The sequence below is a fragment of the Strix aluco genome, chromosome 16, assembly GCF_031877795.1.
Source record: "Strix aluco isolate bStrAlu1 chromosome 16, bStrAlu1.hap1, whole genome shotgun sequence".
Classification (NCBI taxonomy): domain Eukaryota; kingdom Metazoa; phylum Chordata; class Aves; order Strigiformes; family Strigidae; genus Strix; species Strix aluco.
The window spans coordinates 20,300,347-20,324,912 of record NC_133946.1 but is presented as its reverse complement, the minus strand read 5'-3'; the positions used below and the strand labels follow the sequence as shown (position 1 = coordinate 20,324,912).

The 24,566-nt window shown below is 51.5% G+C and overlaps 1 protein-coding gene across 7 annotated transcripts in view; it reads left to right on the top strand.

Annotated features, from left to right (window-relative positions):
• Positions 1-23,443, top strand: part of LOC141930590 (uncharacterized) — an 84,372-nt gene extending 60,929 nt beyond the window's left edge. For all 7 annotated transcript variants that reach the window (XM_074841661.1, XM_074841659.1, XM_074841658.1 and 4 more), the window contains 9 exons: positions 5,998-6,105; positions 10,194-10,303; positions 11,213-11,261; positions 12,716-12,836; positions 13,715-13,809; positions 15,530-15,595; positions 16,988-17,087; positions 18,515-18,667; positions 18,879-23,443. In XM_074841661.1, the coding sequence (XP_074697762.1) occupies positions 5,998-6,105; positions 10,194-10,303; positions 11,213-11,261; positions 12,716-12,836; positions 13,715-13,809; positions 15,530-15,595; positions 16,988-17,087; positions 18,515-18,667; positions 18,879-20,200 (2,124 nt within the window). In that variant the 3' untranslated portion in view covers positions 20,201-23,443. The remainder of the gene's footprint in view (positions 1-5,997; positions 6,106-10,193; positions 10,304-11,212; positions 11,262-12,715; positions 12,837-13,714; positions 13,810-15,529; positions 15,596-16,987; positions 17,088-18,514; positions 18,668-18,878) is intronic.
• Positions 23,444-24,566: the final 1,123 nt, after the last annotated feature.

Genomic DNA, 24,566 nt, shown 5'->3' with positions numbered 1-24,566 from the left:
TGTCAGGAACGTGGAAGCTGCTCAGAGATTCCTGCTGCCACGGCTGGGTGCAGCTCAGATGTGGTGATTCAAGGACCTTATGCTGGGATCACAGTCATGCCCTTCAGATGGTTATGATTTTTTTCTAGCTAAAGTAAATGTGACAAGCCCTTGATCTGATTTTTCTGAAGTGGAGTGGGTTCATTTTGTTCCCTCTCTGAGCACTCAGGCTGTCACATCTGCATTGCACATTTCCTTCAGGTTTGTTTTCGCCACTTCACTGACGTGATGGAAGCCAGAGTGTCACAAGACAGCAGCTCTGTGTTATTTTAATAAAGACTAGGATGTCATCTTTGAAAAAAACTTCTTACTGAAGTCAGGAGCCTTCCCTCTGATGTTCATTTTGATAGACAGGGCTTTATTAGAGGGAAGAAAATCTTGTTGCAGGAACTGCAGACAGTTTCACAGGGAAGCTGCCCTGACTTTGGCTCTGCTCAAGTGATGTAGAAACCTGTCTTATTTTCCAGGCTTAGACTTTCTGGACTTCAGGGCCAACCTTTTGAGTCCCAGTTCATGGGCTGGAGCTGGCAGACAGCTGACCGTATCGAGTGCTTGAAGAGGGACTCTTGGTTTATCAAACAGGCTGTCGTGTTTTGCAGCATCTTAGTACCTGATCAGGGCTTAGGTCATTGTCTCAGCTTCTGTGTTGTGAAATGTCAGGAGGAGGAGGGAGGTTGTGCACCCATCCAGGGCACTGGCCCCAAAGCCACCGCCCATCAGTGGGTGAGAAAGCAGCCTTTTCAGACCCCTGGAGCGAGCCATCACCAGCGAGCATCAGGTTTTGCTTTCTGTTCTGTAATTTCTTAATTAAAGTGATGCTCTGGGGTTCCTTGTGTTCATCACCACATCAGATCTGTCTCTATCTCTGTTCTAGACACATTTCACAGCAATCTGATTTAATTTCAGTAGCAACGTCAACAAAAAGTGACACCAGAACAATTCCTTGCAAGGATGAGGTTAGACTGATGCAGTGATGCCTTTTCCTGGCTGTACTTCCGCAAGGGAAAGGTACAAAAATAAAGGAGTCCATGCAAGGACCACACTGCTTTGCAAAGTTAAGGTACGTCAAACCTGCAAAGTGCTAAATTGTGTAATTCAGGGTTCAGCACAGGGAGGCTCTGTCCCATCTTTACTGCTGTTTTAAACTTGAGTTTAAATCCCAACCTGACTCTGTCTGGGAAGGTTAGGAAATGGTTGGTGCCATGTAAGAATGTACACAATTAATGCAGCACAGTTTTGCAGAGGAAAAGAGGCTGTACTGCATTCGCTCCAATAGCAGGATAATTTATTCATCGTAGCCCTGAAATAAGTGGATTTCAGCCAGAAGTATCAGTCCTAGGAAGAGGATATGACCTCTGCATCATTTGCAAGCTGCTTCTTGCTGCTGGCCATGTGGGATGGGACCTTTAGAGAGGGATGTCTTCAGCCAGAAATGTCTGGGTTTTAGGCAAAGCCTGTCTTTGTGTACTGGGGTAGCCTTGTCTCCGCTAAGGTCACGGGAGTGCAGGGTGCTTAATCCAGGGCATGCCAGCAAAGCGGTTTACGATGAATCAGGGATCTGTATGGACTGACATGGACCTCCAGGAGTGAATAATCTGCTAACACTGGGGAGAACCATCAGACGTTTGTCACGGCAGGGTTGGCTGAAGTCAGGTCTCCTGCCCTCAAATGCCATGGGAAAGAAAGAGAGTTGTGCCTGGGTAGGGTGACTTCTGCTGCTGGTTTTTGCCATTTTGGAAAGGCAGGTAGCATTTTCCTCTCCCGCAGAGGTAGCCCTGGTAATAAATGTAAATGCCCACCCATAACACATCAGCTTAGGATTTAAATTTGCCCCTGTTTCGCTGCCGAAACCCCCGCAGACCTGCTGGCACCCCGTCCAGCATAGCCAGGGCTCCAGCTGCAGGGACAAGAGCTGAGTTGGGAGTAGCCATTATCCATGCGGAAAGAAAACCACACGCAGCGAAGTCCAGGCTGCTGAGTGTCTTGTGTGACCACATCATCAATCAGCTGTCTTTGTGGTGCAAAAGAAGTCCTCTTCAGGGTGGTGGTGGTGGAAGCTTCACCCACCGCTCCAGGTGAAGATTTTCACAGCTCAGCTTCCCTGGTGCATCACTGGTGGAAGAAGTGAAAGAGTCCTTATTCTCCAGAAGGATCATTCTTTGACCCTAAAGAAACTGAGGAAGGGGGGCTGCCCCCTAATTCAGGGTGTTGGAGGCATATGGTGGATATATGGAGAGGCTTGAAAGTGAAATTGCCATGCATACCCCAAATTTGCGCATTACTCCTGCAGTCTCTTCTTGATGGACCATGCCCATGGCTGAGAAGCTAACAGTGATGGGCTCCAAAATGTGAAAGTGAGCTGAAATGTGTATATTCTGCTTTAAAAAACCAACCCACCCCTCCCAAACACTTTTTAACTTCAGTAGTTAACTGTCTTAACTACTGCAAAAAATGTCCTGTGTTTAAAGGCAGTGACCCCTCTAATTAAAGACCTGGAGCACTTGGTTGGGTACTTCTCAGAGATCTGTGATGCAGGAGGATGGAGCTCAGGTCAGTTCTTCTATGGTCTTCCCCATCCCATCTGCTGGAAAGAAAGTACATGGGGAGGGGATGGATGGGGATGGGGTGACGATGGGCTCTGTGCCACGAGCTTTGTATATTAAAGCCTAGAGAGGGAAGATGATGCTATGGCAAAACCCAGAGCAAGTTTTAAACACTGTGGGTTCAGTCCTTGGCTCTACACAGCACCTTGAGCCATCATTTCTCCATTTGTGAAACAGGATGATGTCCATTCCTCCCGCCATGCGTCGGTCTGTCTGTAAGTCTGCATGGGCCATGGTCTAGGTGCTCTCTTTCCATCTGTAAGGGCTGAGCAGTTTATAAGAGACAGAAGACGGTGACCTCAGGGGTTGTTTTTTCTTGTCACATAGAGCAGGAGTTGCCATCACCTGCTGCCTTCCCTCTGTCCATTCATCCCAGTGTAAATGCTGCTTTTAATGATAACTTCCCTGTTTTCCGTCAAGTTCCACAACGAAGGAAAATTGCTCATTTTCCTCCGCGTGACTCACAGCTCTGAGGTTTTATCACTTTCACGTCTGGAGGCGGTGGGAGGAGGAAGGCCCTTGGATAAATAACAGGAAGGCATTTCAGTTCAGCTCCCTCTCAGCATGTTTTGTAACTCCCCTGTTCCTGCCACACTCTCATGTGGAGAAAATCATTAGAGACATTTACTATGTGCCAGTGAGGGTTGCAGTCATTAAAGTACAACAATACCAGCTCAGGGAATTAAAAATAAAATTATTTTCTTCCCACAGAGCTAAGCATCATCTTCTACCTCAGCAGCTGTCAGTCACTCTCTCCTATTCCATTGGAAATAAATAATTTTATCTGAATTGGTACATACTGCAGTTTCTTGATCCCATCTCAGCCTTTGCTTCATGAAGTCAGGAGCACTTGTGGGAGCCAGGTTTTCGTGGGCCTTACCAGTACCACTGTGGGGAGGTGGTTCATCTAACCCCGTCACTTTGTGTCTCCTGATGTATCGCACTTCTTTTGTCCTGATTTAATAACTCTTGGGGAACGGGAATCTCTTGTTCGTCTCCTTGGTCTTTGGGCCGTGGGGATGAAGCTGTCCGGCATGGCGTGAAGGTTTGCTGTCCTCCAGAAACGCCTCCTCGTGAGCTTGGACAAGCAGGAGTCACTCCCCTGGGTGTGCAGATGGTAAATTAGTGATGTCCTGCTTAAAATGCAGGATGCTGTTGAATTGGATGATGGACTTCTGTAGGGATGTGGGCATGATGTCTTGGTAGGGAGATGCTTTTGAGGGGCCAGCTCTTATTTGGTGTGTACAGAGGGGAGAGTGGGATCTTGCAAAGGATTTCTGTAGGGTATGGTCCTGGTTATGAATTGGACCTTCAGAGCTGGTGCTAAGCAACACCTGGGGCAGAGCAGGCATTTGGCAAGTGCTGAGAATGGGGTTTTACATGTAGAATGTTCATTACACTTACAGGATCAGGATCGCTGACACTTTCTGTGTTGGCAGGAATACCAGAATATTTACCACAATGGGGTGGAAGTGTTCTAACACACATCTGGCTCTCTTAGTACCACATGGGGGTCTTGGCATTTATTGCATAGATATTTTATATACTTATTTTGACTGGGATAGTGGTGTTATTTCTCTGCTGTCTCCTAGCCTGTCTACTTGAACCCCACCTCCTGTCTGATCTCGTACTAGTTCTTTGAGACAAGAGCCATCGTTGCTGTGTTTTGCACTTGGTGCAAAGATGGTAATGAAATGAGGAGCGTGGGTCTGTGCTCTCAACCTGTGAGCCCAGGTGGGTTGACAAGTGCAGTGCCATGGTTATGGTCTTTATAACCTTGTGCATAGGCTGGTGTTAAAAAGTCAAGCTAGAAGTGAAAAAGCTGATGATGTGAGATGGGTCAGAAAGGAAAGGTGACAGGAGCAGATGGTCAGCTTGGTGTAAGAGATGCAAAGGCAACACAGCAGGACCATGTCTAGAAAACCTTCTGCTAGGATCCTGATGCTTCCCTGTGAATTGCAGCCCTTCTTTTGCATCAGCTTGGAATGCGTGAAGCAGAACACCCTGTGGAAAAAGAAAGAGGGATTTTGAAGGAGGTTGGATGCATCTGTACCAGGGGATGCCAGTAGTTGGTTGCCTGGTTGGGCGCTGCCCTACTCAGCCCCGAGCTCATTCCCGTGACCAGAAATCTGGCACCTCTGTCCTTCCCAAGGAATTGCCCGGTCCCAAGGGATTGCTATGTCACAACATAAATCTCCTCCACAGCTGGAGCTTGGACATGTGCAGCAGGTCTTGCAGCATACCCAGGGTCCTCAGGAACCTGGAGGAGTGCTGCAGTTGGCTTTGTAGTGCAGCTGCAAGGCGTTTCACGGGTGGGATGAATGAAAGGGTGGAAAATATTCAGAAATGAGGCTTTTTTGGGTTTTATGAAGCTTTTTCTTTTAATGGGAGAAGTCAGAGATGGAACAAAAGCTCTTTGTTTTCCATTGAAGTTTAATGGTCTCTTTAGAGGGAGAGGGATTTATGACAAGAAAAAAAAAGAAGAGACATCTGTGAGACAAAGTGAACATCTGGAGGCAGGAGGGACACATGCGTGTTTGTCCCCAATCCCCTTCTCTGCTTGAGGGATACCTTGCACATTCAGGGGAGAGCCCTTGGTGTAGCCCATGGTCTCCTTTGCTGCTTGTCAAGCCATGAGAGTTGCTGTGGACATGTCCCTGTGGCTCTCACGGTAAGGGCTCTCCTCTCCAAGGGGGAATGTATTGTTCTCCTGATCCCTGAGGATCCAGGTGAGAACAGCCATGCCAGGTCAGATCAAAGGCTTCAAAAGCCAAGGGTGCTGCCTCTGGTCCTTGGAGAGGAGTCCAGGGACAGGCTGGTGTGCACGGAATGGGACTGCTGTGAAGTACCTGAGGTGTCCCCACATACAAAGTCTGTGTCCAGCTCTTCCAGTAAGGTTAAAAACATGAGATGTGGCGTGATTTTAGACTGGCTATTAGGAAGTATTTCTTTCCAGAAGGGGCTGTTGGGCGTTGGAATGGGCTGCCCAGGGCAGGGGGGGAGTCCCCATCCCTGGAGGGGTTGAAGAGTCGGGTTGACCCAGTGCTGAGGGATCTGGTGGAGTTGGGAACGGTCAGGGTGAGGTTCATGGTTGGACTGGAGGAGCTTCAAGGTCTTTTCCAACCGAGATGATTCTGGGATTCTGTGATTTTGACTGAGTAGGTGTCTTTGCTGGATGCAGGTGCTCAGCTCATCCATCAAATTGGAGATGCCCTCTGTGCCAGCGCGGGTAGAGGAAGTGATCGGTTGGGGTGTCTGCTCGGATGGCTGGTGGTCGGCAGCAGCAAACCACGGAGCAAATCTGTTCTGCCACCAGCAGGACCAGCTAACCTTGCACACGTTTCCCTCCCCACAGATGTGCCGGCGAGTGTACAAAGGGATCCCGCTTCAGGTGCGAGGGCAGGTCTGGTCACTTCTGCTGGACGTCGAGAAGATGAAGAAGGAGAATGAAGGAAAATATGAGGTACAGGCAAAGACAACGGGAGCAAGGTGGTGGGGAGGCTGGTTTCGTGGGGCTCCACCAGCTGGGGCAAGTCGGACCCATGGGGGTTCCTACAAGGGTGCTTTAAGGGGCGGGGGGACACCCAGCCCTTGCATCTTCCTTCGCAGGGTAGCAACGTGCCAAGTGCCCTATGGTGGGGCCTGATTCTGTCGGTGAACTGCTGTGACCTCTGAGAAGGAAAGGCTTAAAATTAGTGAGGACTGAATGTAAAGGGTATAAACTCTTTATCTGTGTTTGTATATTGGGCTGGGGCCTTTTAGAACATTAGCCAGCCACTTTCCCTAATATTTATTCCATTTATTCTGCTGGAAGCCACAAGCAAAGGTGCTGTTGGTGTTACTGCATCTTTAGGGAAGGGTGCAGGGAAGCTTGGCTTAGCAAAGGTACCGCTCACAGTTCCCCAGGCTCCCTGGAGAGCTGCAGGGTAGCCATGAGTACCCTGAAGCAGTAGGTGCTGGATGGAGGTACCTCAAACCTCTCCGTGTGCCTGAAAATTTCCCTTGGGGTGTTTTGAAATGTGCAGCAAGGTCAGAAGCCTTAAACCTGCTGGCAATGGGTCAAGAAACCCAGTTAAGGGTGGGGTGAGGGCAGATCTTGCAAGCTTGGGGCAGATTTCTGAGCACAGGGTCCTGGCTTACAACTTAGATGTGCAGCTGAAAGTTGACTGGCAGTGTTGGAAGAGCGTGGATTGAAGTGGCTTCTTTTATCTTCCATCTTCAATCTTTTTATAACTGTCTTGAAAGTTTCTATTAAAAATCACTATTAAAAATCAAATAATAATAATTTTTCTATTAAAAATAACTTATTTTCTCTGCAGATAGGAGAAGAGCCTGCCTTGCATTGCTTCCTACCAGAGCACTGCATGCTGCAGGCTTGGGTTCCTTGGTATAAAATAAGTAATTTCTGTAGCATGCATTGAACAAGAACCCGAGTGATGGGGCTTGCTGTATTTTGTTATTTTTTTATTTCAGTCATCTCAGCTCCTTTAGGCTGCCTCTTTCCATAGGCAGCGTCTGGAAGCCCTTGGCTGATAATTAACTTATTTTCCAAACTTATGTTATGGTTTAGCTTGCATCACGTACCCGGGTGAGGATCAGGGTGCTGTGGAGAGTTACATTTCAGAGGCAGGGAGGTGGAGTGCTGCTACCAGCAGGTGTTTTTAAAAATCCCTGCCTATTAAGCAGAATGATGCTAACACTCATTATATTTAGTCAAGCGTAGATGTTAATAGCGAGATGCCGCTGGGATGGAGTCATGTGCAGGCGCTTGGGGAAGGTGGGCTGGGCTCATGGCAATAAGCAGAGATAACGAAGCTCTCCCAGCACACAGATTCTTCTCGTGCTCCCTCCCTTGAAGCTGTGCTGTGCAGGCAGGGAAGCGATCCAAACAAATGAAAGTCACAAGGATTTTATCTGGGCTCCAGAGGGGTCTGCGATAAACAGGAGCTTCAGGGCTAATAGGCTTTGCTGGATGCAAACCCCCTCCAAGCTCATCTTAATCTACCTCTTCTTTGGTGCCACCTGCTGCCAATAATTAGCTCTCCCCTAATTTCCTCCAGAAGAGGTTTAGTGCAGGCCCTGGATGAGGGGTTTTGCTTTCAAGAAGGGACTAAGCCTCAGCCCTGGCCCTGTGTCCTGGAGGGGCTGGTGCTAAGGCCACCCCGTCTCACCGTGGGACGTGAGCCATGGCACAAAAGCCTGGCTTTTGCGTGTGCCTTGAGGTTTGAGTGTGCCACCTAGCACGTGTCAGGGGATTTATCTTTTTTTTATACCCACTGCTCCCTTTGTAGAGATGTTGCCTGCGCTCGGGCTGGTGGAGGAGCTACTTTTCTAGCCACAGGGGCTACCTTGCTCCCCGTGTCCGTGTTGCCTCTGGAGTGATGCAATTAGAAAGCCTGGTCCAGTTGCTTCTGTAGTGCTTTATCCCAGCTGTCCTCCAAGTTCTCTCCATGCAAGTCTCTGAGTCTTCCTCAAGGCCATGGCAGCTCTGTTGTCCCTGACATTGCAGAAGCCTGGAGGCCACCATGGGACGTACCACACTTGGTTTCAGCGTGGGTGTGATGCTCTGCTTCCCTGGGGTTTTACAGCCACAACTGAGAGGGCTTGAGGAGAGCTGAGAAGGCGGCAGGAGAAACACGCTGGCCATGGGGCAGAGCAGAGGCGTCCTGGCTTTTACCTGCTGCTTTGTAAAAGGTTTCTGGGACGGGACCTCCAGCTTCCCAGCCTCTGCCCTGCCGCCAGCTTGCAGGGCTTGTAGCAGTAATGAGCTTGGCAGAGCATCTGTGGAACCCCCAGGTTACTTAAGGGAAAAAAGGAGAACAGCCTGGGCTTTTTGTATACCATCTGCAGAAGTAATAAAGCCTCCTGGGTTCATGGAGGTGACAAAGTACTTTGCAAGCTACCTGCTGTTCAGGTGCAGTGATTTTAAAACCCCCCGAAGTAGGGGTTTTTACAGTGTTTGGGAGATTTCTGTGTTGTTCTGGCAGGGAAAACAAGAGGTCCTTGAGCAGGGAAATTTGAACTGAAGTGACCCCGTGCATATGAGTAGTCATCTTGTCTCAGTCTGACTGCTTTATAGAGAGCAAGGAGCCATAGGATGCAGAAAGCACAAGATTTACAGCAGGGAAATGATGTTTGTTCATCAGATCTTCATTCCATCGTCACTTATTCTCCTTGTCTTGTGCAGGCAGTAATTCAAAACAGCCCCTGAACTGTTGCTCCTCCTACAGCTACTTTCAAGGTTGGAGTTAATATTCCCGAGATGCTGTGACTGCCCTGAGCGTTGGCTGTGCGGGACACATCTGGGTGCTAATGACATTTTCATGTTCCCCAGAGCTGGTGTGGCCACCTCGGGAGGTCAGCGGCAGCCTGGAGGCACCTTGTGTGCTCTGGCTGACAAGCATTCATAGGATAGCAGCTGCTGGAGCAGATGTTTAAGTATCTGTGCAGATGTGCTGTTTTCTGTCTCCTGTGTGAGCAAGGAGGGGTCCTGACCCTGGGCTCCAGGCAAGCTGGGCTTGCTGCTCATCTCTGCTGCCCCTAACCTGCCAGTGGATCTCAGGCTGCCTGAAGGCAGTCACAAAATATATTTTATTAATGCAGTTAACTCTCGAGATATTAAAGGAGGGCATGATCACCGCTGGTATCTAAGGGCTGTGAGATGAGATGCTTGGCCACAGCATAATAGTCCTTGTCTGCATGCACAGGGCTGAACAGTGGGTTACAAACGGGATTGCAGTGGGATTCATCCATGGAGCATCCTCAGCTTCAGACTCTGAGGGCATAATTGGTTGAGGTAGGCGCAGCTTTGGTTTGAATTTCCTGTTTTTTTTTTCAGTGGTCTTCAGTCCTTTATCTGTGTGATGCTGCCTTAAATGATTAGCCAGCACAGGGGGAACGTGGGGATCCTTGGCTTTGAGTTTTGCTTCTGTTCTGGGCTCTGCCGGTTCCTTAAAATTTGCACCAGTCCGAGGGAATACCCCAGAACTGCTTTTGTAGTGGAAACTCCTTAAACCAAAGATGATTCTCTCTGCAGGGGAAGTAGTAGTTAGAGATCACTTCACAGAGTCTGTCAGCAGTTTGGACTTTATTATGAATGAGCCTCTGAAAAGCTTAGGGCCTTGGTGCGTACGTCTGTGTGTTGGTTATAGAAGTGTATTGTTCCTTGAGCACCAACAGAGATCTCGATGCTTTATGACAGCCAGACTGGATACTGCAAAGAAATCAAAAGAAACCAGAGTGAAATTTAATTGTAAAAGGTTTAGGTTCTGAAAACTTGGTATCTGCATTGGAAGACCACCAGAGGCTGGGTTGGCAGCTGCTGCTGTCATATCATGTGTGTGTGGGGCTGTCCCCTTCTCCCCAGGCCAGCAGCACAGCCGAGGGGCCGGGATGCACGTCCAGTCTGCAGATTGTTGCTGCCAGCAGTGTCTCTGAGTCGCTCCTCAATAGCTCTGTGCAGCTCACAAGCTGCCCCTCCTGTGGTAGGAAGCACACTTCTGGCTGAGATGGCATCTCATTTGTCCTCCTGTCTGTCCCTCTTCCTTCCAGCAAATGAAAGAACAAGCAAAGAGCTTTTCGTCGGAAATCAAGCAGATAGATTTGGATGTTAACCGCACCTTCCGAAACCACATCATGTTTCGAGATCGCTACGGAGTGAAGTGAGTATGGGAGGCTTGGTGTGGCTATATGGGCTTTGGTGCTGGTGGGTGTGCGTGGGGTGAGCTGGATGGGGTGGCCACCAGCCCCCTGGCTCCAAGCAGCTCACAGGAGAGCAAAGCCATCTCTGCTCCACAAACCATCAACAAATGGTATGGCCCACAGATGTTGGGCTGCTGATTCTCTCTTTGGACAGGTCCACACACTGAACCATGTTCAGCCCCAGTTCTTGAGCCAAGCATCAGCCCATTGCGGTGCCTTGTCCCCCAGGGTGCTGGGGTTGCAGAGGGCTTGGTTTGGGATGGCTGGGATGATGGGGTGGGTCCGTCAGGAGCTGGATGGGATGGGGTGGACGTGGCCAACGGGTGTGGTTGGAGAGGTTTGACAAAGTGGCTTTGTCACTTGGATGAGTCACACCTGGCTGCCCTACACAAGTGTGCAGTCTGCGAGGAAGCCTGCACTGCATGGGCGTGACTCCTTTAGGAAGGAGGGAAGGGAGAAAGGAGCCTACTAATAAAATGGTGGCAGTGCTTTCCTCCAGGATGTGTAACATTTGATGCCTGGGTGGTTGCAAGTCTGTTAAAAACCCACCACCACTCCAAACCCTGAGGAGCGGGTGTGTTGAACACGTGTAGGTACGGGCATGTCTCTCCAGGAGACCTGCTGATGGAGCAGGCTGGTTCAGCCCTGCTCCAGAGGGCCGCTGGTGACTCCCCCCTGAAGGAAGAACTCCCATCTCACATGCCCATCAAGGTGCTTTCTGGTTCTGTGAGCCCGGCTCCTTGCAAAAGGCATAAGTACCAGTCGGCTGGGTGTTCTCAGAGCCTTTGCTCTCTGTGCGTACGCGTTGGTGTGCACGCGAGGCTGGAGACCTCATGCTCAGGTGTTTTAATATCCTTCTTTCTCCCCAGGCAACAGGCACTCTTCCATGTCCTATCAGCATACTCGGTTTATAACACTGTAAGTAGTAAGTTAGTCCAGTTAAAGTGAATAGCATTGTGCTTTTTATATATATTTATAAAAAGATATTTTAAAAAGCTTTATATACATTTGTATATGTGTATACATGTATGTTTGTGTGTGTGTGTGTATATGTGTATACACACACCCACATTTAGCCAGTAGCAATTCCAATTTTAAGTCCTAATGCTGGTTTGTACACAGCTGCAAGACTGGCAGGCAGCACAAGACTCTTGGCACAGTTGTTTCATTCCCTTGTTCATTTTTGTCACCTGGTAAATGACATCTGGCAGATGCGGTTTGAGTGAGTGTCAGCAAAGAACAAGGGATTGCCCTTTGGCTCTCCAGCAAGACAGCCTCCTGGCTGAAGGTCTGTCATGTTTCTGGCTTCTTGTCATACACTGAATGGCATCCTTGTTGAAAATGCTGATTTATTACAGCAAACCAGGCGTTTTTAGCTGAAAGGCATGGGCAAAATAAGCCTAAATTAGCAGCCGAAGGAGGGGACAGTTACCCCAGAAAGCACAGGAGATGCTCAGGGGGGTAGTCAAGGAAACAAAGACCTTGCCTTCCCTCATACCAGATAAATGCTTACCAGATTTATTTATTCTTTAATTACTTCAGTGCTCACGTGGCTGAAGGAATCCAAAACAGTGTCGGAGCCACATGCTGTTTGTCATCCCATTCCCTATTCCTTGAAGTAGCTGCAGGCACCTCTTACGTTGGGGTTTCTGTCCCTCACCTTCCATGCTGGAGCACAGATGGTGGGGGGGTCGGTGTGGTGGGGGGCATTGCCTGCAAGCCCCTCACGGGAGGACCTGCTAGAGTGGGTCCAGAGGAGGCCACGAAAATAGTCAGAGGGCTGGGACAGCTCCCCCATGAAGAAAGACTGAGAGTTGGGGCTGTTCAGCCTGGAGAAGAGAAGGCTCTGGGGAGAGCTTGTTGCGGCCTTTCAATATGTGAAGGGGGCTTATAAGAAAGGCAGAAAGACTTTTTTACCAGGACCTGTAGTGACAGAAGGGGTAACAGTTCTAAACTGAAAGAGGGTAGGTTTAGATTGGACATAAGGAAGAAATTCTTGACTGTGAGGGTGGTGAGGCCCTGACACAGGTTGCCCAGAGAAGCTGTGGCTGCCCCCTCCCTGGAAGGGTTCAAGGCCAGGTTGGACGGGGCTTTGGGCAACCTGGGCTAGTGGAAGATGTCCCTGCTCGTGGCAGGGGGGGTGGACGACTTGATCTTCAAAAGTCCCTTCCAACCCAAACTACTGTGTGAGTCAGTGACATAGTAGATGCTGTAGACATATGGGAGCTGTGAATTTTGGCATAAACGATAAAGACCTTGAAACAGGACAGACCTTGAAAGAAGGGAGGGAAGCACAGGCTGCTTCTGCAGCTTTAGCATCATGGTGGGATCTGATGACATGGCAGCATGTGTGCCCCTCTTGGCTCTTGCAGGAAGTGAGCTACTGCCAAGGGATGAGCCAGATCGCAGCCATCCTCCTGATGTACCTAAACGAAGAGGATGCGTTTTGGGCCCTGGCACAGCTGCTGACCAACCAGCGGCACGCCATGCACGGTAAGGCCGGGGCAGGGTGGGATGGGGGCTCTCGTGATGGGAGGGAAGGCTGCTTTGGTTGGTCGATAGACCTCGTTTCTCCTCACAGACTTGTTTAAAGTGAGTAAGGCTTAATTATGTGCCCACGCAACCCGTCTACAGAGCTGAACTTCACTCTTGGAGGCAGACAAGCTCATCAGAGAAAAATGTGGTTTATCGGCACTGAGCTTTAGCGCTCAGTAATTAACACTTTCACAGAGGTGCTATCTTCCCTCTGGAGTGCCTTGCCCTTGGCAATCAATTAACTCAAGGTTACGAGTTTTTAAGAAGTCTCACAGAAGTACATCCAAGAGCATCATGTAATGCTCTGTTTTTAGCGTGCCACGAGCTACGTGCCCTTGTGTTTTTATGAAGATGTAATTCCACCAAATGTGCTGTATTATTTTACTTCAAACACATTAAAGATCCTTTCATCTTGCTTGTGGTTAGCAGTAATCTGTGCACAGAGGGTTATTTTATGAGCGGAGGGCTAAGCCTTATGGCTTGATAACTCCAGACAGTCTTAAACAAGTGTCCTGCTAGATTACGGGGCACTGCACGAGCTTGTGGTGTTCAAACATCTTCAGCTTTTCTTTGAACCTTGGTGAGCACCAAGATGTGTTCAGGCGGGCAAGCAGCAGGGGGGGGAGCAGGTCTGCTCTGCGGGCGGGGGTGAGAAGGAGCGTTGGGGTTGGTGCTGTTGCCTGTGTAGACGGGGTGATGGGTGGGCTCGGGGAGGGGTGCCAGGGGAGGTAACTGGGTGTGCTGTGGTCCAGCCAACTTCAACAGGCAGCAACCCCCATGACTGCTGCAGAGCTTTTCTGATTATTTTTTTGTTTCTCTCATCTTTTCTCGTTAAGGTTTTTTCATTCCTGGGTTCCCGAAGCTGCAGAGATTTCAAGCTCACCACGAGCAGATTTTAAGCAAACTGTTTCCCAAACTGAAGAAGCACATGGTATCTCTTTGCTCTCAGTCTCCCCGTACTGATACCGCGTTTTAATGCTAAGGCAATTAGTGTCATGTTCTGCCAAATAGATGCACAACTGAATGCATTTCTAACTGCGTAGGACTGCTTCAGCCGCAAAGAGGCAAGCCTTTTTTAAATGGGGTGCCTGAATCTTGATGAGGCAAATGGTTATTATTTGCTTGCTGGTCATCATTAGTGTAGGGACTGCTAAAATCTCAAGGCTTCCTTAGGAAAGCCAGGCAGGAAGGCTCACAGAGCCTGCAGCAAAAGGAGCTGTTGCATACAGCAGGAAGGCTGCGCTGTGTTCTTACACCAGCTGCAAAGCCTGAAGGGTGATGCTGGACTGTCTGGAGTCTTAATTCAATAATTATTATCCCCAAGTGCTTACATTTAACAGCTTTGCTGTTGTTTAAAGACAGGAGGTGTGTAAGATTTGCTGTGTGTTTTGTTGCTTGGGCATATCCAGTTGTTTTTCTCTCTAGCAGATGGTATAGGCCCATTTGGTGGCTGGATGAGCATCTGCAGGACACCTCGACTGCAGTCTAACATCTAGGCAACTATTTTGCAACACCTGCTCCCTTCTTTTTTCCCCTTGTCCCCCCTTGCATTTGCTGTAGACAGTTGGTATTCAGTGGTCAGACTCCTGAAGGTTTCTTACGCTCCCAAGGGGCTCACTGGCCCGGCTCCAGGAAAAGCTGTTTATATTGCCATCATCTGCAACAGCTCTTGCTTCATGCTGCAAACAAGCCAGCCCTGGCCGTAAAAGTGAAACAGAGCCAGAACAGATTTTCACTTAATTAAAGCCGGGGGAGGGCGCGGGTGGTGGTGGCAGACCTGGGCAGGGAGGATGGGAATAACCTTCTGAAAGCTGCTCGTGTCTCCTGGCTGCCGAAGTCTCCAGGCTCGCAGGTGCCCAGCACCAGCTGAAAGCAAAGATTGGAGCTGGCTCGTTAATCCCGTGGCCTTCTTTCTCTTCCCATCCCCGCAGTGACGTTGGCTTTGTGTGGCTTTGTGCGTGTGCAGGACACTGCAGCATCGGCCGTGCCACGCCTCGGCAGGGCCAGAAAGGCAAAGCTGTGCGTGAGTGCTGCGCCAGATGCCAGACAGGGATGGAAAAGTGATAAAGCAGGGTGATGTTGGGGTTAAACTCTGATGTTTAAGAATTTTCCTTAGCCTGTCAGGCCGTCCTGCTCCTTCGTCCTGCTCCTTCGGCAGCCATGCCTTGCAAATGAGATGTTTACAGAGGCAGTGCTAGCAAAGCTGGCTTGGCTGTGCAGGTCTGGATTTACCTGTAGGATACTTGGCATTAATCATTTTGGTGGTGCTCAGAGAGGCTGGCATGGGAATTGCTATGGAAACAGAAACGGTAGTCTGCAAGGAGTGTGTGTGGTTTGGGTTCCTGGAAGGTTTTTATAAATGCTTGGTGTAGATATTAGGCCAAAAAAGCTTCTCCTAGAAATCCCTCTCCAAAGTTGTGGCTGAAGCCTGGCCACATTGAGGATCAGGTTCAATAAGTATCTTGGACAAAGTGCCAAAGCCCTTGGTATTTAAGGCAGGGGCTTTGTTGGGAGACAAACTGCAGCCAGATCCTGCACCCAGACCCCAGCATTAATAAACCAGCCAACCTCCCCAAAAGCCCTGTGAGTTGCTTGAACGTCCAGCAGCCAGCCTGGTGAAACAGCGATCTCTCTTTGCTGTCTCCTCCTAGGACAAGGAACAGATGACTACAGGGATTTACACAACCAAGTGGTTCCTGCAGTGTTTCATTGACCGGGTGAGGATGCTCTGCGGGTTGTTTGCTGCTCTGCTGCTTGCATGCATAGTTAATCCACCTCTTTTTTTTGAAAAAGTATCATAATTTGAGGAAGGTGTTAATATTTTATAAGGTGGGATATTATGCACACTCTCGTAAGGCAAAAATTAATAAGGGAGAAGCTAAAAATAACTGCATGTCAGTGATGGCAAGCCAATTCCTGCTGCCTCATCACAAGCAGTCGCTGGGAGATGGCTCAGCAGCAGCAGTGTGAGCTTCAAAGTCAGGAGAGATCTTTCTCTTGCCCACTGGCACCGCTGCAAAGGCAATTAACCTCACTTTGGCTTTGGAAACAACATAGGGAGAAGAGGAGCTGGAGGCACAAGCCTTGACAAATAAGCAAAGGAGCTGGCTGGGCACTGGAGACACATGAAAGGATGAGAAAATTACCCTGATTTGTCCAGAGCTAATTTGCCAGGCCCCAGCAAACTTTTAAGAGCAGCATTGTGCTTGCACACTTGAACACAAGATCCATACTGCTAAAGTTTAGGACATCTGTGTGTCCCCAGTCTCAATTTTCTGCTGCCCCGTCTCCTATAAAAGAGCAGATGACCCCTTCCCCTTGAGAGAACCCACTGCTCTGCGCTCTGTCTCTAAAAGCTGCATAAATGCAAAATCCCTTTAACTGCAGTAACTGAGCTGCAACGGCCAGTTGTGCCAAACTCTGGAGAGTAAGCACAGCATCCTAAATTTGAACTTAAGAGTCGTGGTAGGACTAGTATTAATTTCTGTGTTGGTGAGATACCTTAAATCTTTGCTGGGAGATGGTGGGCTGCTCCATCATTTTGGATATCATTTCACTCCTGTTTGTAGATCGGGTCCGGATGCAAATGAAACCTCTTGCAGGAGTTTTTCTAGCAGGTAGAAATAATCCTGTGCTTAAGGAAGACCACTTTTCTGGACAGCAAAGGAGTGATTTTTTTAAAGCTTAGTGAAGCACCATTGGGCCTTCAGACATATCCCATAAATAGCCCTTTGTCTCGGCAATTTGAGTGGATACAGGAGTGGCTTTGTGTGCTCACAAGGCTGAAAGATGATGGTGCTCCCTCCAGGGTAGGGGAACCCATGTGCTAGTGTGCCTGTGCAGAAAGCTTCTCCTTTTTCTGCATTTGTGGCCGGGTTTTAAATACTTTCCTGGCCACCTGAGGTTGTTAGCTTTAAGGCAAAACCATAGAAGATAAAATAGGTTCTTGTGTTAAAGGTGAATCTTGGACATGCAGTGCTTTGCTGTGTTGTGTGGTTTGGTATGAGGGGATGTAGTGATGCCACCAACCTCTGTATCATCACCCCATCAATCAGTGCTAGCAAGCGTGGTGCTAACGAGCTGGTTTTTCATTTGTGCCTTTGAAACAGACACCCTTCACCCTCACCTTGCGCCTGTGGGATATCTACGTCCTGGAAGGAGAGCGGGTGCTGACAGCCATGGCTTACACCATCCTCAAACTGCACAAAAGTAAGGTCCCAGCAGAGCACGTCCCGTATGGCAGCACTGTGCTGGGCCACCCTTGTGCTGCTGACTCGGGAAGCCTTGCTGGCCACTGCCACCCTGCTCGGTGCCCTGCGTTGGCCCCAGTCCCGTGCTGGTGCTCCGGGGAGGAAATGAGATGCTGCAAGGGTTGAAATGCTGTGCTCAGCACACAGCAAACCCCGCTGAAACGCTCGCAGCTGCCTCTGTCTGCGTGCTGCGCCCCACATCTTTTACAACACGCTGTTAGGGGCAATACAGACAGCAACCCATCTGTCTGCAAAGCTCTATGTGGCAGTTCAGCTGAAAAGGCTGTAGAGGGGTAAATAAATCCATTAATATACTTCTAAAATGACCAAAACCTGGTTTTCTTACATATCATTAAGGCAGTGATGTTTCTACCACGAGATCTTTGAACCCCTGTGCTCCCATAAACCAGCAGCCTTGCTTTGTCACCCAGTTAGGTCTTTAATCTGGGCCAGGAGCGATGCTGATAGTGCGTGTTGGGCACCTTTGGGCCAGTGGGATTTATGGCACTGCATGTGTTGGCTTCTGCAAACAGCCACCCTGCTCCCCTTCACCAGAATGAAGGATAGGCTATCCAGAAATACATCTTCAAGTATCCCTTTGTTTGCAAAGGCTGGGAAACTGGTAGCCAGGCAGAAGTCTCAGCCTGGCTGTGAAATCATCTCTCCTCCCTGAGGAGTGTGTGGTGTGGATCGGCATCCCTGCCTGCAGCCCGTTGCTGCCTGCCTGCCTGGCATGGGTCAGCATCGCTGCCCACGTCCCTGCCTGCCTGGCATGGGTCAGCATCGCTGCCCACGTCCCTGCCTGCCTGGCATGGGTCAGCATCGCTGCCCACATCCCTGCCTGCCTGGCATGGGTCAGCATCGCTGCCCGTGTCCCTGCCTGCCTGGCATGGGTCAGCATCGCTGCCCGCGTCCCTGCCTGCCTGGCATGGGTCAGCATCGCTGCCCACATCCCTGCCTGCCTGGCATGGGTCAGCATCGCTGCCCACGTCCCTGCCTGCTGGCTGGTGCGGGTTGACATCCCTGGCTGGCCATGGCGGCTGCTGTTCAGCCTGACGCTCATGGAGCTTTTCCTCCTCCTAGAGGTATTGGTGAGAACTTCCAGAAATGGCCCAAAACGTGCATCCTGGTCAGCGTAGGCCCCAGCCCCACCATTGTCCTGCCATTGCTGAGCTACTGCCTAGAGGTGACATGAATACATCCGTGTATCAACAACCCTGAGCAACAGTGGGAAGGTGGGAGACAGGCAAAATCCCTCAGGCTGTCCCACCCCAGAGTGGGAACAGCAGCACAATCCCAGATAAAACTGAAGCAACACCACCCACGCTTGTGTTACCCTGCAGTTTGGCCATGCCACTGCCATTACTCCTTTCTGCTGTCCCCCAGAGCGCCTGCTGAAGATGGCACTGGAAGATTTACGGGAATTTCTGCAGGAGAAAATTGCTGCTTCCCTGCAGTATGAGGACGATGCCGTCATCGAGCAACTGCAGGTGTCGATGACTGAACTGCGCAAGATGAAATTTGACCTCCCCCCACCAGGTGGGTAGAGGGGAAGGTGGGCAGAGAGTGGTACCCGTGTCCCCTGGGGAGCAGAGCATCCCTCTGGCATGGCAGGGAGCTGGGGCAGCCCAGAAGGGCCGGCACCCACTGGATGCAGCATCTGCCTTCCCTGCAGTCGGGGCATGCTGGGTGCAAAAATGAACCCATGCATACTTTGGGTTTGATTTTGTTTTCTCTGCTTCCAATGCAGCAAAGCCTGAGGAGTTCCCACGGAAACCCTTGGGCCTGGAGCTCTCCCTTAACCCAGTAACCGTGAAGGGCAACGTGGCGGCCAACAGCCAGAATGGCCAGGTGGGCGAGCACCCCCCGGACAGGGAGCCTCATCCCCACAGAGGCCCTGGGGCACCGGGAGGAACACCTGCGGCACCGGGAGGAACGCCTGCAGTAGAGGCAAGGACTCCCACCCCCCAGGGCAGCAAAGCAGCTGAAGCGACAGACACCCACCTGCATCCTCCTGGCGAGGGGCCACCCGGAGAGGAGGCTCAGGCGGTGCCCCCTGGGGATGGGCAGCCACCGTCTCTTCCAAAGGCAAGCAAGACGCAGGCCCATCACCACCTCCTGCCTGCGGCCCTGCCTCCGGAGGAGCCTCTTCTCGCTCCTGGCCACGCCACGATGGACCACGAGCCCGTCTCCCTCCCCGCCCCAGCTGAGCACGGCTCTTCGGACTCCTCCCTCCAAAATACGCCAAGTCCTCCTGACTTGAGCACCGCTGAGCTTTCCACTACGGACCACGTGGTATGGCAGCCAAATCCTGCTGCCCTGCCGGCAGGAGAACAAGCATCTTCCCTCTGCAAAGAGAAAGTGCTCGATGCACCCCCTCATCCTCTGCCGGGCAGCTGGCAGCGGCTCTGCGGTGCGTCGCAGCATGAGGGCTCCCCCAGGAGCGGGCATGGGGAGGGGGCGGCCGAGACGCGCTGCAGAGCGGCGCTGCCGGACACAACAGACTTGAAGCGCTTGGCATCCAAAGCTGCCTCCACAGGGGAGCTCGCCAGCATGCAGCAGAACGGGCCGGGCAGTGGCACCGGTGCCGCGCGCTGGCCGGAGGGCTTGGGCACGCTGCCTGCGCACGGGCTGGCAGGCAGCAGCGTGCCCGTCCTGTCTGGCAGCGAGTCGGAGGCAGGGCGGCTGGGCGAGGGCTGCCCCTCCCAGCGAGCACCGTCCCCCGCTGCCAAGGGGAACAGCCCCTACACCGTTATCAAAACCACCACTCCCCTCCACCTCGCCCACGCCACAGAGCAGGACTTCTCCAACAGAAAGCAGGTGGCACTGCCTCTGCCGGAGAGCGGACGTCCCCTGCCTGCCACCACCACGCCACTGCCTCTTGTGCTGGACCAAGAGGAGGGAGATGCCCAAAAAAGCCTCCAGAAACCATTAAACGCACTGAAAGCCCCACGACCACCCCTGAGCCCCAAACCAAAATTACCGCCGCAGGTTGCCAAATCCCACTCGGAGAACAGTTTCCTTTCAGGCTCTCCTCCCCTGGCAAAGCTGCCCAAGTCGGTGACGTTCTAGTGGGGATGGGAGGAGGTGAGGGAGAGGAAGCGGGTGCTGGAGCAGCACCCTTGCCCCGTTTTCGGGACCCCCCCCTTCAGCAGGGCTGTGTCGGGGTGACAGCACAGCAGCCATCGCCTGTCAAGCTGTGCTTTGGTACGAGCGCCCGGTGAGGAGATGGAGTGGTGGCCACCGGCGCCAGGAGGCACCAGCAAATTGGGTTTGCATCTTTCCTATGGACAAATTGGAAAGCGCTTTCATTTTTGTGTTCCTTGAAGCTCCCCGAGCCTCACTGCGTGCGGGGGGAGAGGCAGGGCTGGTGAATGTGTTGCGTGTTTTCTCCTGCTCCTGCCTGCCGTGGGTACCCACAGCTGTGGAAGTGGGTACAAGGCATAAGAGTCCGAAATGCTTTCTTTAAAATGCCCAATCAGTGCAGCCAACAGCGTTGCTTTCAAAGGCTTTTGTAGCAATAGATCTTTATTTCTCTTCCCAGAGCCGTGGTTGTAGGCAGCAGCATTTTCGGGCAGGGCCGTGGCGTCCCAGCAGGGCGCAGGCAGCCCGCTGCCTGCTCTATGCAATTCCAGAGGGCAGTGCCCGGGCTGTACCCGGCTCCTGCCACGGTGGTGGGTGGGGGCCCGGAGGGGAGGTTTAACAGCTTGGTGTGACCCCAGGGGAGGACCAGCAGCAGGGTGGTTCTTCCCCAAGTTCTCAAGGTGACAAGGACTGCGCCGAAGGTTGAGCCTGGTCTCTGCTGGCCTTTTCCCTTGCAGGTCCAGGGCGGCGAGTGGGCTCGCTGCCTTTCCCTTGGCTGAGCAGGTAAGGGAGCTACAGCCTTGGGAAACCTCCTACCTTCACTAGCGAGCTGCTGGAGGTGTGCTGGTGTCCAATCACAGTGCCCAAGCTGAATCCCAAGTGACAAGGGTGGAGACAGCGTAGGCACTGGGGAAGGGGAGCACATTGCCCAGAACCTCATCTCAGCCCTTCTGGTTTAGCCCACCCAGAAATCAACAACTAAGGAAGGAAACCTGGGCACAGAGGTTCAGAAGATGATGCTGTAGAGCATCAAGGTCACCACTGCCCACTGCGATGGCTGCCCGCTTGCCCTTCGTGCACCAAGTCCTAGGGGCCTGTCCAGCTCCTCCCCATCCCAGGAGGTTGCTGCTGCACAGCCCAAACCGCTGCTTGGCGGGGTGTGGGGACAGCTCACCCCTCTGAGAGAGCTGGGCCAAACTCCTGTGCCCAGTAGAAGGTGAAGGGACTTCATCAGGAAGGAAGATTGATGGAAGCAGCAAGAAAGAAACTAGTCCAGATGTGCTGTATTTGACTCTGCTGTCCAGAATGGGTGACTGCAGATGCCACCTGAGGTGCGACTGCAGGTGGGGTTCCCATCCTTCCGTGGCGACCCTGGGCAAAAAGCTCCTTTATGTTCTAAGGAGACTTTGAAAACTGCTTTTTTATCTGGCTGCTTCAGTAACATAACCTGATCTGAAGCCTACCTGCAAGCCCAGCAGAAAACTTCCACGAAATTCCTTTGTGGGGTTTATCAGGTGGTGTTTGTTTAATTTGTGTGCATGTGGTGGTTTGTATTAGCAGCAGGGAGAGCACCAAAGGGAGCACCCCATCTGTTTGGATGTAGCCAGCCACAGCACAGCACCCTCAGCTTCTGTTGCAGCCCCTGCTCTGTCGGAGACCCCATCTTCTGCTGAGCCTCCCACCTTGCCTGTCGCTCTCTCCCTCTGCAAAGCAGGGATAACCCTATTAGCTACCTCGCAGGGGTGGTGTGAGGAGTCAAGAATTGCTCTTTGAGGAGAAGTGCTGTATGAATGTTCAGTATTTGTGTTTTGAGACACCATGGGTCCTTTCTGGAACAATGGTGCTTAACTTGGTTTTAATTTAGAGTATGTTTTTCAGTAACCGTGCAGTAGTTAAACCCATTTGTGTGTTAAAATACCTGGGCAGTTTTTCAGGACAAGTATCGATTCCCTTTTGCTGGCAGCCCACTGGCCTCTGGAGCTTGCCAGGAAGCAGCAAGAAGCATCTGAGGGCTGGTGGTCACCTCATAGCTTGTTTTCTGTAGCTTGGGGGGGGTCTGTCCTCTCCTTGAAGCACACGTAGGCCTCCTGCTAACACATCCGAGTGGTTGGCTCACGTGTGCAGGAGCTCTTTCCCCTCATTTTGACCTTCGTCTTCCCCTCATTTCGGGCACGCAGCCTTTGCACATCACGTTGCACGTGCGCTCAGGCTCCTCACCCAGCATGTGTCTGGGATGTTTTGCAGTATTCACATTTAAAAAAGGTGTTTGCTCTAATTTTGGAGCGCTGTCAAATGCACACTACCCCTTGCATGGCATTTGGTGCATGGTGTACAACAAGAATTTGGGGGGGGGGGCGGGGGTGTTCCTCCCCTCCAAGCCCTAACAGGAGCAAGCAGCAAGGTCCTTGATCACCTCCAAGCCTGGGGGAAGCTACCAGCTGGTGTTCCTACCAGCGTGCTTCTTGCTGGGAAGGTCTCCAGGCGCCTCCCTGTGCCACCCGAGCTCTTCTCCAGCCTGCAGCCCCTCAGCTTTCAGGTTCGAGAAGAGCTCTGGAGGGTAGAGTGGCCCAAGGCGCCTGGGAGCCAGCACCGTGCCTGGCTTCCCTTGGAGTGATGCCTTCAGCACATCAAAGCATCATCCAAGAGATGACCCATCCTCTCTCCTCCTCTGCCTCTTGCCGCAGCTGAAGCCATGGCCAGGGCAGGCCCGTGGCAGCAGGGGGGGGGGGGCAGGACATGGCCCAGCCTCAGCTCTTTAGCTGGGGAGAGGCAGGGAAGGAGAAGGGCCAGGGTGGCAGCTCAGCAGGACAGATAACTGGCCCAAGCCACACGCAGCCCTGCCCCAGCCTCCAGCAGCCTCAGCCCCTCCGCGAAAGCCACTCCGGCCACGAGTGAACTCAGGAAAGCAGCTCCCGCCATCCTCGCCCTCACACGACTCTCACCTTGCTACCCTCCATGTGGTTTTAAAGACCAACGTTGCAGGTTTGGGGGGTTTTTTTTGGTTTGTAATTGAGCACTTTGAGTGGCTCCGGTGCCAGCGGGCAGCAGGAGCCACGGGCCGGGCGCTGGGGCCCAGCTCCAGCCTGGGATGGCGGTTGAGGTGCACTTTGAGAGCCCGGCTCCCATCTGCTTTTCTTTCTAATTGCTATTCTTGTTTACAGCGTGGAACGCTTCCTCCGTGACTCTTTCTAATGTATTATAATTATTACTTTAAAAAAACATTTTTATGTCTGTGCTTTTTCTTTTGTTTTTTCTGTGGGTTTTTTGTAAGAAAGTTTTTTTGGGGGGAGGAAAAAAAAAAAAAAGTCAATCATTCCTTTTTACACTGATCCAAGCAGACTGTCCAGAGTATTTGATGCTGTGTTTTACATGGTGTAATGATAACGGTTAAAGACGTTTAGCATAAAATCAGGCTCCATGAGGTTTCTTATGGCAACAGACGCAGCAGCAAGACCGGTTGCCTTCTCATGCTGGCTTTTAGCTCGGTTCACCAGGTGTGCTCCAGCTGTGGCAGGTCCAGTCCACTCCATCTCTGCCTTCCTTCCTGCTTTACTACCACGGTTAAATCCAGGCATCCCCAGCAGCAGTGGAAAGAAAACTGCTCCTTTCCCTGTACCACCGTCCTCTCCAGGCTCGCTGAGCCTTGGGCAGCATCCAGCCCCCAGCCCCTGCACATCCCTTCCAACGCGTGGCCGGCAGCCCCGCTGCAGCTTTCTTCTTTGGCCGAGATTTCAGGTTTGGAATTTGTTTTCCTGCCCAGGGGCAGCACTGGGAGGGTCGGAGGGGCCAGGGAGCGGGTGGACACAGCTCCTCGCAGGGCGGGCGGGTGCAACTCGGCGTGATGCTACGTGAGTCAGGGCTGAGTCATGCTTATGCCAGGCACCGGGAATGTAAGGTGGTGCCGCTCACAGCTGAGCATGGATTTTAAAAAAGCCGTGTGTGAGCAGCACCTCTGACACACCCTAAATTTCCTGCACTTAAATGACCACAGTACTGTCGGCTTTGAGTGTTAAATTTGGGCAGTATTCTGGTTTCCCCTAAGAGAAAGCTGCCGTTTGGTACTTGAGCAACATGGTTAACAGTAAATGCAGGGCCATGTGTCTAGCAGAGCAGCACAGGGGGCACAAAGACTGACAGCAAAACAGATTTAGGATTTAAGGGCAGCGCAGGAAATGCAGCATCCCCCTGCATTCACCTGTAGGTGCTGTAGGCTGGTATTCCTGCCTCGAGCAGTGCTCTGCCTCCCCTAAGAGGTCAAAAAGGAACAAAAAAAAGCTCCGTTGTTCTGCAGTGACCCTAAGTTAGCTCATTTATATTAACTAGTTAAAACCTGGTCTGCAACCCTGTGGGGAAA